At 48.0% G+C, this 13,383-nt stretch overlaps 1 protein-coding gene across 10 annotated transcripts in view; it reads left to right on the forward strand.

Moving 5' to 3' along the window:
* Positions 1-13,383, forward strand: part of RUNX2 (RUNX family transcription factor 2) — a gene marked incomplete at its 5' end in the record, with an annotated part of 221,344 nt that overhangs the window by 74,706 nt on the left and 133,255 nt on the right. For 9 of the 10 annotated variants that reach the window (XM_081906271.1, XM_081906273.1, XM_081906274.1 and 6 more), the window contains one exon: positions 2,198-2,502. In XM_081906271.1, coding sequence (XP_081762397.1) covers positions 2,198-2,502 — 305 coding nt within the window. Of the gene's footprint in view, positions 1-2,181; positions 2,503-13,383 lie in introns of those variants that run through there. The other variant, XM_081906276.1, reaches the window with a different exon arrangement.

Consider the following 13,383-nt stretch of genomic DNA (forward strand, 5'->3'; position numbering starts at 1 on the left):
AGCTAACCTATCTTCCTGTCATTAAGAAATTTATATTGTTAGTTGTGTGTGCAGTTTCACTATTTTATTTATTTTTTTGCCTTTGGTTGGGATGTCCTAAATCATAAACTAGCCCGAGCCACAACCCAGTTACTCCCAGTATAAGAAACCAACAAGAGGCGTTACTGCTTCCTCAGTCTTTGACGTTCAATGCCTAGTCCGACCTGGGCTGCTTTGGGTGGGTGTCCAGGACTCGGAGCGGCGGCTGCCTTGGCTGCTCTTGGCTTCCATGCAGCTCCGCCACCAGCTGCCCCTCGGCCGGCAGCGCCACCGCCTCCCCCCCCCCCGGGTCCCTCAGAGGAGACCGGGGAATGCCCCCCCCCCACACACAAGCCTTGTCTGCTTCAAATGCCCCCGGGACACAGGGAGGGGGGGGGGAGAACAGGCATAGCCGAAGAGGAAAGAAGAAAGCCACGCGAAACCCGTCCTCTGCTCCGGACACTTCCTCCGGAGAAGGACCCGAGGGCTGCTCCCCCAAAGGAGCCGCTGGTCGGGATGAAGCGGGCTGGCGCTTGGCGGGTCTCGGCCGGGCAGCAGCATTAAGCCAAGGGCCGGCTGAGAGGGGCTCTCTGCGCGGGGAGGCGGCCTTTCGGCCCGATCCCCCCCCCCGGGGCGGGCGTCGGGCGCTTTTAAGAAAAACCAAATTTGCTGCCACTTGGGTGCAAAAGACAGCAAGCAAAACCAGCCCCCTCTTCTTTTTGAAGTAAGGGCATCATGAACTCCTTGGAGGGCGCAGGAGGCGGCGCTGGGTGTCGGGGGGGGGGGCTCCTTAGCAAGGGATTTTCGGGTCTGCAGTTTGGTGAATAACCAAGTTGCTGCGCGCAAATGTCTATAATGTAAAGTCTTCACTGGGAGGACCGTGTCCCCCCCCCCCCCAGCGCAGCTCTTCTTTTTGCCTTCAGCCCTTGTCCGGGGGGGGGGAGCAGCCACAGCCCGAGGACCCCCCCCCCCCGCGGCGGCGGCCAAGGCGCACGTTGCGCTGTTTGTTTTGAAGGCGGCTGGAGCCGGAGGAGGCGCCGCGCCGCCACGTGCTGCCGCCTCCCGTCCGCGTCGGGGCGGCTCGGCTCCGTCTCTGCGCGCGCGCGCGGGGATCAGTGCCCGAAACCGGCTCATTTGAAACCCCGCTTTGCCGCGCGCCCCTCCCCGACTCCCCCCTGCGGGGCCAAAGTTGCTCACGGGCGATTCTCCCTGGGACGCCCCCCCCCGGCGGAGTTGTTTCTTAAGCAACCAAAACTCGGACAAAGTCTGAAGTTTAATCTGCCCCCCCCCCTCCGCGCCACTTGTTTGGCCTTTAAAAGAAGCCGCTCGCGCCCTCTCTGCACCCCCCCCCGGCCAGCCCCCCCCCCGGCTCATCCTGCCCCGCTTCCTTCCCGGGCGTCGGAAGTCGAGGAAGCCCGGCTCCCTCCCGGCCGCTGTCTGCACTCGCTGCCCGCCGTGGGGTTGTTTTGACGGCCGCGTCTCCGCACCCGGAGGACCCCCCCCCGCCTCCCCCGCGGCAGAAGCGACAAAACAACCAGAAAACGCGAGCAGCTCCGGCATCTTGAGTCTGATCCGGCCGGAGGGGGGCCGGCGGGGGAAGACCTCCCGGGAGGGGAGCGAGCCCGTCCCGCCGAGCTGCCCCCCCCGTCCCGGGCGCGCTGGGCGATCCAGAAGGAAATCTCTGGCCGCCCCTTCCCCTCCTCGCCGAGAGACCCCGATCACACCCCCCTGCCCACCCCCACCCCGCCAAGGAAGAAATAAAGCGGGGGCGGCGGGCGCGCGCGCGCGGGGGGGGGGGGACCGCAAACGTGTAGCAATCGCCGAAGAGGCGGGTGCCAGAGGTGGCCGAGCGAGCAGAGACTTGGAGCGCCGCGAGGAAGCGAGAGACTCGCCGCCGCCGCCGCCACTGCCGGGAGCCTGGGCGCTGGGAGCGCAGCCGGGGACCCCCCGCCCCGCCCCGCCGCCGCGCCAGGGTCTCCCCGGCAGCACAGCAGCCCTTCTCGGCCCTCGCCGCCCGGCTTCCCCGTCCCCCTCCCGCCTGGCTGGCCCCGGCCGGCTCTCCTCCCGCTCTCCTCCGTCCCAGTCCGGCTCCGACGCCGCCTCGACGGACCAGCGCCCCCTCCCCGAGCCCCCTGCCCAACGCGCTAACTTGTGGCTGTTGTGATGCGTATTCCCGTAGATCCCAGCACCAGCCGGAGGTTCAGCCCGCCTTCCAGCAGCCTGCAGCCCGGCAAGATGAGCGACGTGAGCCCCGTGGTGGTGGCGGCGGCCGCCCAGCAGCAGCAGCACCCGCAGCAGCAGCAGCAGCACCAGGAGGCGGCGGCGGCGGCGGTGCCCCGGCTGCGCCCGCACGACAACCGCACCATGGTGGAGATCATCGCCGACCACCCGGCCGAGCTGGTGCGCACCGACAGCCCCAACTTCCTCTGCTCCGTGCTGCCCTCGCACTGGCGCTGCAACAAGACGCTCCCGGTGGCGTTCAAGGTAAGAGCAGCCGGCGAGACGCCCTCGCCCGCCCGCCCGCCGGACCTTCTCCTCCTCCTGCTCAGGTGCGTCTTTCACCTGGCGGAGCTGCTCCTCTCGGTCGCCGCCGCACACGCGCCTCTCCTCCCCCCCGGCCCTCGCCGCTTCCCCTCGGACCCAGAGCCGCCGCGTGGCCCCCCGTGAGCGCCCGCGGGGTAGAAAGCGAAACCTCGACGGGGCGCGCGGAGGTCGGCCCTGCCGGGGTCTGGGTCCCTCCGCCCGGGGCGCCCCCGCTCCCTTGTCCCCCTTCCTTGAGAGATTCTTCCTCGCCGGCGGCAGCCTTCCCGTCCCTCAACTTTCCTACCTCTTTCGCTGCTCGGCGACCTTTACCACAAACAGCTTCATTGAACTACAAGCCACACACGCTTTGCCTCTCCACAAACCTGGAGCAGCCGACTCACAACTGCCATATATCCATATGGATGTGGCTACTTAGTATAGATCCATACATATCCCACAAAAAGGAGCCCTCTATTCCCTATGGTTAACCCTCAAAGGGATTTGAAAGGGGTGTTGGATAACTCGAACAATAATGGCTCTGTCCCAAACTTATTTTTTTATGAATAAACCTTACTGAAGTCAGTGGGCACTCACCTTTTCACCATATTTAGAATCCCTGTTGATATTTTTGTCAGTTCTCCATTAACAATCAACCCCCTCTGGTCACCTCACTCTTAGCCATGGCAGTCCGCTGCTGCTTGCAAGAGTGTTCCCCAATAACATACACTCCCCTTATTGCACGACACCTTAAACCCCACTGATGACAAAGCATCAGACTGTAAGAGACAATGCAGCAACTCCCCACTTCAGTAAAATATCCCGAGCCCATACAAAGTTATCTTCCAAATCTCTCAGCTAATAACCAGCTTAACCACAAACGTTGGTTGCATCTAATTGATGATCAGAGTCAATTATACCCTCAAAAACATCAGGCAGGGTCTTTGGGGTGGACATTTGAGCTGCCCTTTTCAGAATGAAAGAAAGTGGTGGTTTAGCCCCCCCCCCAAGTTTCCTTTAATATGTTTCAAACTTCCAAACTAGACATCTTTCCCTTACTTACAGCTTCTAAAGCTATTTCAACTGATACACACACACACACACACACCCCGATAGAAATTGGGTGTTTGCCTTATGCTGTTACTTTTGATGCACTAGATTAAAAAAAAAAAGAATTTAACAGAACTTCTAGGACTGTTGTGGGAAGTTTCTTTTTGCAGCCGAGTGTGTCTGTCCAAAGTATAAGATTTAAAGTTCTGTTTGGAAATTGTCAAACGTACATACTTCACGTAGGGAATTACCATATTTTTCGCTCTATAAGATGCATTTCCCCCTCCTAAAAAGTAAGGGGAAATGTGTGTGCATCTTATGGAGCGAATGCAGACTGCACAGCTATCGCTGAAGCCAGAAGAGCAGGAGGGATCAGTGCGCACCGATCCCTCTTGCTCTCCTGGATTCAGGGATAGCCCCGCAAACCTCCTTAGTGAAGAAGCAGGAGCGCTCCCTCTTCGCTGAAGAGGCTTTGCGTTGCTTTCTTGTTTCTTGTTTTCCTCCTCTAAAAACTAGGTCTGTCTTTTGGTCGGGTGCGTCTTATAGAGCGAAAAATACGGTATCTTGATTCACTGAGTAACAAGGATGAAAGCGCCTTGAAAGAGTGACAGAAAGGATGGGCTATGGGTTAGCTTCTAAAGATGGAAAAATGAGGGAGCCGGGCACTTCCTTTTTCCTGTGGGAGATTGTGCTGGACTCCTGCTGGATGAATTAGGAAGTGTTTGCCCAGAAGATGCTGGATTTGCCAGGAGAAACAGAGGCTGTATTATTAGAAGGTTCACACATCAGTTAAGTACCACCCAGATCTAAATCAGGAATGTTTTTAATTTTCTGCTAACATGCTCACACCCTTCTCACTTTAGGAAAGGTAGAGTGCTTTTCCCTTCCACTTTGATTTCTTGTGCATACTTTACAGTTATATTTGCAAAAAGTTTACTCATTTTTTCCACAGTGGGACATCCCAAGCCATTTATTGTCCCAGCAGTGGATAACTTAAAAAATCTAAAAGTGGCACATAGGGATCAGGTATATGTACAGGGAATGTAAATTGAATCAATCCAACCATTTCCTCAGGACCAAGCCCTTTCCTTTAGCGTTTGACAAGAGCCATACACTTAACCCTCAGTTGAAAATCGTGCACAGAAGGATGCATAAATCCAGAATGCAACAGCTAGGCTGGTGACTGGGAGTGGCCACCAAGAGCATATAACACCGGTCCTGAAAGACCTACATTGGTTTCTAGTACGTTTCTGAGCACAATCCAGAGTGTTGATGCTGACCTTTAAAACCCTAAACGACCTTGGCTCAGTATACCTGAAGGAGCGTCTCCACCCCCATCGTTCAGCCCAGAGGTCCAGCTCCCAGGGTCTTCTGGTGGTTCCCTCACTGTGAGAAGAGCAGTTACAGGGAACCAGGCAGAGGGCCTTCTCGGTAGTGGCACCTGCCCTGTGGAACACCCTCCCATCAGATGTCAAGGAAATAAACAACTATCTGACTTTTAGAAGACATCTGAAAGCAGCCCTCTTTAGGGAAGCTTTTAATGTTTGATGGTCGGTAAATAAATAAATAAATAAATAAATAAATAAATAAATAAATAAATGATCCTCCAGAGAATGGACTGTACATTTCACACAGTGCAGGAAACGGTGCTGTGTTTGTAAATGGAAAACAAGACATTATTAAAGCTGTGGAGAAATTTGACAAAGTAAATTCAGTCTGCTGGATTCCCCTCCTCTAACAAACAATGACTTTTTCAGCTGTAGGTTTCTTGGAAATCCAGTAGTTTCAGTTTCGATGATGTCTGTAATATGCCATGCATTCTACTGTCCTCGAATAGCTTTAGTGTTTAGTAAAGTTCTATACTTTGTTCAAAATTCATTGGACAAACAAACAGCCCATGGAATTTTGGATTCCTCCAGGTAACCTGTTTTTACTGGACACTTGTTACAAGGTGATTGAAAAAGTTATTGAAGGTTGCTTCCCCACCCCTTTTTGGAGGGTAGCAGAATCCAGTTATTTGAACTCGCCAGCAGCCTACTATGCAATCTGCAATCTTTCTTCATAAACTGCGAGAGATCTGTGCCTCAGATGTGATTATTATTGTTCTCTGTCTTGGCTCTACATGATGCAGCTTGCAGATAGCAAGTTGAGATAGAGCCTTGGAAAAGTAGACTTTCTCTCAGGGAGTCCTTTTTTCTCTTGTACATCTGCCAACATTCTCAAGAACCGTGTCAGTTCTTCTTAATACTTTTCATTCGCAGAGAGCACTGATAGGAAAGGGTGAAGTTTTTATTGTACTTTTGATCAGTGTTAAATTACACTGATGTTGGATTTGTAATGCACAGAGGCAAGCATTATATTCCATTGCAATTAATATATGCTTGTCTGCTCGGTTCTGAAGTTTTTTGAAGGTAGCCTCCAAAAGAAATCTTGAAATGCACGGGCACAGGCAATATGTATGAAGAATATATCCGTTAGACAAATAGGACAGGTGTTTTTTTTTTAAAAAACACACCAATAAATGACATATCTGCCCACGGTCAGGTATTCATACTTGCACCAGTTAACTTGGGTGACTCAATTCAGTGCTGACTGCATAAAGATGCTACTGTGGTTTGTGCCTTATATGTATGCAATAGATACCTTCCTGTTGTAGCATCCAGATGCCCTCCAGAGATTTTGGGCTGCAGTTCCCATCACCCCCTGCCAGCAGCATAGCCAGTGATCAGGGATGGTGGGAGCTGTAGACCAAAAGGCCTGGAGGGCACCATGTGGGTGGAAGGCTGGTATAAACAGCCAGAACTGAGGTGTCAAATATGCTGACCTGTGCCCTGAACATTTTCCTGATCTTTGTATAGCATGCAGATAGAGCTTTCACTTGTATAATGTGACAGAGCAGTGTACTTTGTTTATAGCATGGTGTTGCACTAGAGGTAAATGAGGGCACATGGTGTTGGTTGAGGTAGACTTTGGTAATAGGGTGCCCTAAACAAGAACAAAATTTGGTGCCCCACCTTAATACTTCTTATTTTCACAATAGTTCCTGTTGGGGTTTTGAGTAGGCACCTGTATAAATTTAGGTTTTTAAATATTTACCATATTGGCCCGAATATAAGCCACACTTTCCCCCCAAATTCCAACCACGAAGTGCGGCTTAAATTCACGACCTTACAAAAAATGGCTTTTACAATATCGCTGCTGGAACAGACATGCGGTAAAACATAATGGGTGTGAGTGCCTGCCAAATTTTAAGGGAGCGGCTTATTTGTGAGTGCAGCGCTTATATAGTGCTTTTTTTTCTAAAAAAAATGTTTAGGGGTACTCAAGAAAATCACCATTTTGTAGTTCAAATCAGGAAAAATAAAAACAGTAAATGGACAAAAGTACAAAAAACATGCATTACCTCATATTACACAGTTGACAGCTCAGAGTAAGTTCCACATTGGCATGAGGTTGTGCGCACTAACATCTTCCCTCCTACTTCCCACTCCTACTTCACACATTAAACGCTCACTTCTGACTGAGACTCAGGAAACACCAGGACAGAAAATGAGGCTGCCATCAGGGGTAGCAATGGAAGTGACAATTATCCATACTAGAGAATAAACAAATTTTTAATTTTTTATTTTCAGTTTCCTCTCCAGTTAGATGTTTAGGGGTATGCGTCCTCCTGCGTCCCCCCCAGAAAAAAGTGTGCACTCTCTCTCTATTATTTTGCCCCCCCGGCTTGGCTCCCTCGGGAGAAGAACCTCCCATACTGCCCTAAATCTAAAGCCTCTCAAGTGATTTGTAGGAAGATTCTGCTGAAACCTCCAATACATATTTACAAATGTGTTTAGTATATAAGCTCATTGCATATCATTCCTGATTTATCTTCTGAGGAAAAACACCTGTTGAAAATTGCATAGAAAGATACAGAATGTACAGAATGATGTATATTCATTTTTGTAAAGTATTTTCGTTTCAATTGTAGAAACTGAAATTGCATACAGTTCTGCTGTAGCATCAGTGTCATCTGAGTATTTCAAATTTATCATTAATTTAAAAGTAATCTTATATGTTTAGAATGCCTAATAAAAATACACATTGACCTAAGAATTACATTGACCAGATCAAAGTGTTTATATATAGCATTTGCTTTGAATGGGCTTAAACTTGCTGCTGAAATTTGGAGCAGTATCTTATCACAGCTCAGGTGAAGTAGATGAAGTCCATTATAAGCTGAGGTCACCTCTTTCCATCAGATTCCCATGGCACGACTCATTCTGTATGGTGGGACTGGACTAGGAACCCAGCATTTAACCCACTGGTAATGTTTTATTGTATCTTATATGGTCACTAACTGAGCGTTCACAAATAAGAGAGAGAGGGAGTGTGTGTGTGTTTGTGTGTGTAGTCAGGATTTGTAGTCAGAATTATTAGAAAATTGTGTCTAAACTTTTTGCTGGCTCTGAAAACAGTAATACTAGCAAAATGTTTTTAAGATAGCAACAGCAGCAAAAAAATACATTTAGGTGGGGGGTATAGCTATTCAGTCGCACTGCAGAAGTTAAAGGTCAGCATTTCCACCTAACCCACAGTTTTCAGAGTTTATAACTCAGCTGGTTTAAGTAGCTTCAAGCTGAAATTTGGTGTACAAATTGTAGACATACGTGCATTTCTAAATTGAACAAAGCATAGTGTAGGCATGTTGCTCTTTTTAAAGCTACAGGGAGATACACTTTAAAGAAAAATATTAAATGTACTTTCAGCCATAGCTAGGCAAGAAGTTATTTTTAATATAGAAGATTTTAGGGTAATTAAATTTGATTATGGATGCTATTTTTATAGAAATGTATTCCAGTATTACAAATAGTAATAGCCTTAAAAGAGTTTTTGAAGCATTTATTCGTGTTCTTGTCCAAATAACCTTTTTATGATATTTTTTATTTATATGGTATTGCTGCCCAATGACATGACACCCTACTTTCAGTTCACATCTGGAGCTCTTCAGGGGAAACACTTTGGTCATTTCAAGCCATGTTGGCCTGAATTTAACCAAATTGGTTACCAGGCTAGCTGGATGAAATTAACTTTTTTAAACAATAATTTGAAAGTTTTAAGAAGCTTGTTCATTTTGTCATAGACTTTCTCCTTGGCCATTAAAGTTTTGCATGGAAAAAAACACAACTACTTATGACATGGCATCTTCGGAAATTAGATAATTAGAAAAAATGAATTTCAATGGTGCATTTGAGGCACATTCGAAAACGGAAGCAATTATTTCCAGGTTTTGGGCATGTTCAGCTTCCGTGATGCTTGAAAACCGAGGTTCCACTGTATTGTGAGTCACTCAGAACATATACTTCATTGGGCGACCATACCAATATAGTTAACAGTAATAGTAAATCCAGTTTTTCATCCTGGTTCATTCTACCCTGTTTTATAAGACCAAATCCTGTTTGAGGTAGGCAGTGCATAACTGGGCAGGATAGCTTTGGGAAAGGGAACCTCAGAAAAGAGCATAGTAGCAGCAAGGCCAGCAGAGAACTGGCCATTTGTATGACAATCGTCACTGAAGAAAGCACCACACTCCAAGAGTTCAGAGATATCAGTGGAGGCATGCTTGTGTCTGAGCTAAGGAGAAAGTCTAGCTGTCCAGTGGCCTTGTCTTGTGGGGAAGAGTGGAGGGGACAACTCAGTCCAGATTCACAGGTGCCACAAGTAGAAAGTGAACTAAAAGCGCATGCAAATGGGTAGCTCTAACTAACAAAAGCACAAGCTACACAACAATTCAAGTAGATTAATACACATATGTGCACATTTCAACATTTATAGAACATTGGTCCCAAGCGAGGTGCCGGCGACTGAGCGAAGCCGGGCGCCTCGTAGCGTAAGCAGCGTGCGCTTGGTGGGCCTCTCCAGGGCCCGACGCCAATCCCAGGTGCGCAGGAGGGCAGAGCCAGCTGGCCGCCTGAGTGCCTCACTGGCTGGCTCTCCCCCAAACCCGCGTCGCAGAGTCGCCCGCCGCGGCACTCCAACTGACGGGCGGGCTCTTCCCCGGACTCCAACTCTCGGGCCCCGGACTCTCGGCCTGGCGCCGCTGAGAGCCCAGCCCCCGGGTGCCCCGCACCCCTAGTGCCTATGGTTAAGAAGGCCCTGCATGTGATCTTCCATGTAGATTAAAGCCCCAGGACTTCCTATGGAGGTTAAGGCTAACCATGGCTGCTGTGCTAATCAGGATGGCTGTGCCCTTCCCTTGGTATCTGCAGTGATATGCTGGGTTTAGCAAGTAGGAGAGTTCATGTCCCACTTGTGGGTTCCTGTAGACACCCGGATGGCCACTGTGAGAACAGAATGCTGGCCAATAATGCTTAGTTTGATCCAGTAGGCTCTTTTTATGTTGTTTAGAAATTATCCATGGCATTTACTTTCATTGCTAGCAAACTACAACCAGAGAACAGACAATTCTGTTCCTTCCATGCAAGAATCACTCGTCTTCCTTCCTTCAACAAATCTTCACACAATCAAGGTCCTTTTTATGACTTTCTTGTTCCAGGCAATCTCTTTTTGGCTGTTTTCATAATGGCTTAATTTGACTCAGCCAAGGAATTTGTTTTCAGTACAAGAACGGAGTCCAGAAATATCAGAATAAAAGTACCTGTGGACATATGTCCAATGCCTCTCCCTTGCCACTGACTAATTGCACACACTTCAAGTTTAGGAAGTGCTTGCCTTTGAACACCTGCTTAGGCGTGATTTTCATTAAGCAGAGCTGAGCCGATGACACTTGCCCTCCACATTCTTGGCTTGCCTTTTCCTTCATGTCTGTCTGTCTCTGTGTGTGTGTAAGTGTGTAAGACACACACATAATACATGCACACATAAAGCTTTATAGGACCAAACCAGGACTTTGAATTAAGCCTGGAAACTGATTAGTAACCAGTGCAGTGAGGCCAGAATCTGTATAGCATGCACAGACCCTCTGCTCCCAGTCAATCACCTGGCTGCTGAATTCTGCACTCGCTGTAGTTTCCGAATTGTCTTCAGACGCAGCGCCATGTATAATGCATTGCAGTAATCTAACCTACAGGTTACCGGAGAACAGAAAAGAAGCTGGATTCTCACTGTTGAGATGGGGTTGCAGCTGGGCAACCAGCCAAAGCTGATGCAAAGCAGTCTGTGCCACTGAGTCTCCTTATGACTCCGGTGACAGAAATGGACCCCAAAGTTCCCCAAGCTGTGCAGCTGCTCCTTTAAGGGGAGGGCAGCCCTTCCAGAACATGTTCTAGGGCGTAGGAGATGGTGAATTGCCTTGCTTAAGGCTTCTTTCTGTTCATGCCAGCACTGGATGCACCTCTCAAATTTCCTGTAACAATATAAAATGATAAAAGAACAAGAAAAAACAGAAATAAGTTCCATTATATATGTTACAAAAACTTCTTCAATTTATTACATAAAAGCAAGGCAACAATTAAAATAATCTGGAAATAATTTTAATTACATAAAATAATGTGAACAATTACACAAATAATTGAATGTGCACAATCGAGACCTGCGACAGAACGTTGTGGTATGAAAGACTCTCGTTCAGCCAGACCCTTTCCCAGGATGTGCCATTCCATCTACCCCATTTTTCAGCCCTCCCCCCAAGAATCAATTGGCATTCCCTGCCCACTGAGCAGGCTCAGATCCCATTAGCCTGTTTGGGGGGTCCCTCCTTAGGATTTCCCCTCCCAAATATTTTTTTGTAATGCAGCAGAGCTATGCGTTTCCTCCGAGTCAGCAGGCTCCTCCTTCTTGTTCATAGATGCTGCCATTTGGAGCATTCTCCTCTGAAGTTCTGAAACAGAGTTTAATGCTGATGATAACTCAACAAGCACACTGGGCCACAGTTAGGAAATGGCTGTCCTGGACTCCTTTGGGAAGAAGGCAATATATAAATTTAATAATTAAATAAATGCAGTCAGTTTGCTCCTGTTGCTGTTCTGGTACTGGGAGATAAGGCACGGCTTGCCTAAGCACTACGTGCAAAGCTAAGCTCCAAACAAACGACGATGTAACCAGGGGTTGTTCTTTGCTTCCTGCTTGTGGTTTGAATGGGGGAGACAAACCCTCCATGTAGCACTAAGCCAAGCCATGGCTTCGCTCCAGGTCGCACGACTGCAACTTCGTAGCTGTGCACTAGCACCCTTGTTTGGCCATTGCTACTGTCCCAGGTGGTTTGCAAGGTGACGTCTTTAGCACACGTGCCCTGCAGGCTGCTTTGGCTTTAGAAACACTGGACCTTGGTTGCACCCTTGCAACTTCATTCACCACTTAGATTCAGGCTGCCTGACTGTGGTTGTTTCTTATTTCAATAATGGGCACAATCCTTCTGGAACTTTCCTGCATACAAACTCCAGTGTAAAGAGAAGCTGTAAGCGGATTGTGTCTTCAGTTTCTATTCTGGCAAATAAACATTCAGACTAATGACTGATTTGGCATATGGTTGATACAGGCGCACTGATTCCCTCTATGTCGAATGTGGATTTCTTTCATGTTAATTATTTTTTGCCTCAACTGAGTTGATTCTAAGATATTGAATATTGAATCTATTTATGCCAATGCGAGTTTTGCCTTGGAATCATGGATTCTCAGAGGTGTGTGGTGTGGCTAAAACACAGACACAGGCATGAATAAATTGAACTCAAAGCAGAATTGAAAACAAATTCACCTCCAGATACATTTATAGGTTAATATTCACTACTGGAGTCATCTGGGTTTTTGCTTCTCAGGGCACTTTGCAATGATATTGTAGTCTGCTTTTAATCAGCTACTAGGGATGGGGGAATCTGCATATTTCTAGAGTGTTAAAAAGTATTCATTGGAGATCAAAATTATTTCATCATGTGATAAGAGTATTGTCATGGACTTGTTGGACGCAGAGGAATGGTGGGAGGAACCAGCTTGGGACCCACCAAAGGAAGAAGGCTAAGAGCCTGGGGGGTAGGATGTTGAGGAGTGGTCAGAGGTGGGAGGGGGTGTTGGAAGCTGAAGAAGTAATGGGTTTAGTGAGCTGGGAGAGTCTGTGGCGGAGAAAAGTCCAGAATTAGAGGCTGAAGCTGAAGCAGGTGGGTTGGAGGGGGGAGGCCAAGAGGCAGAGATGAATCAGGCCAGATGAAGAGTTGCAGATGACTCCTCCTCCTCCCCCTCCTGCTGCTACCAGCTCCCCTCCCCTCTTGTCTCCCAGAACTAGAAGAGGGCTGAAATGGGTGGAGGAGAGACATAGTTTCTGATTGCTTGGAAAAGGCCCCGCAGAGGAGGGAACTTAGACAGTTGTGGGGAGGTGGGGACTTTCAGTCTCAGCAACTGATTCATGGGGTCAGACCTGCTGGGGATGAGCTGCTGTGCTCATTAGGCCTGACACTCAGCCAAGTCTGTGAAGATTGTGCTTCTGCTACTAAACAGTGTGATTTACTGCTGACTCGCTCTTGATGTGTATCTAAAATTGTATATTGTAATATATTGTAATAGATCAACGGTGCTAAATGTTTAGGTTTAGTAAATATTAGGATTTAATTAAAATTTGTATGTTATAACTGGGATATGTTGTAAGACAATCTCAATGCGTATTAGAAGGGGATTATGTAACAGGTTTGAGTTGTTTAATTAGTGTTTATGTGTACAGACTGTGTGCCAGACTCCTGAGAATGTAATCAAGGTCCATGTGTATTGGAATGTAATAATAATAATAATAATAATAATAATAATTTATTATTTATACCCCGCCCATCTGGCTGAGTTTCCCCAGCCACTCTGGGCGGCTCCCAATCA

The sequence above is a fragment of the Podarcis melisellensis genome, assembly GCF_964234715.1.
Source record: "Podarcis melisellensis genome assembly, chromosome: 3".
NCBI classification, from domain to species: domain Eukaryota; kingdom Metazoa; phylum Chordata; class Lepidosauria; order Squamata; family Lacertidae; genus Podarcis; species Podarcis melisellensis.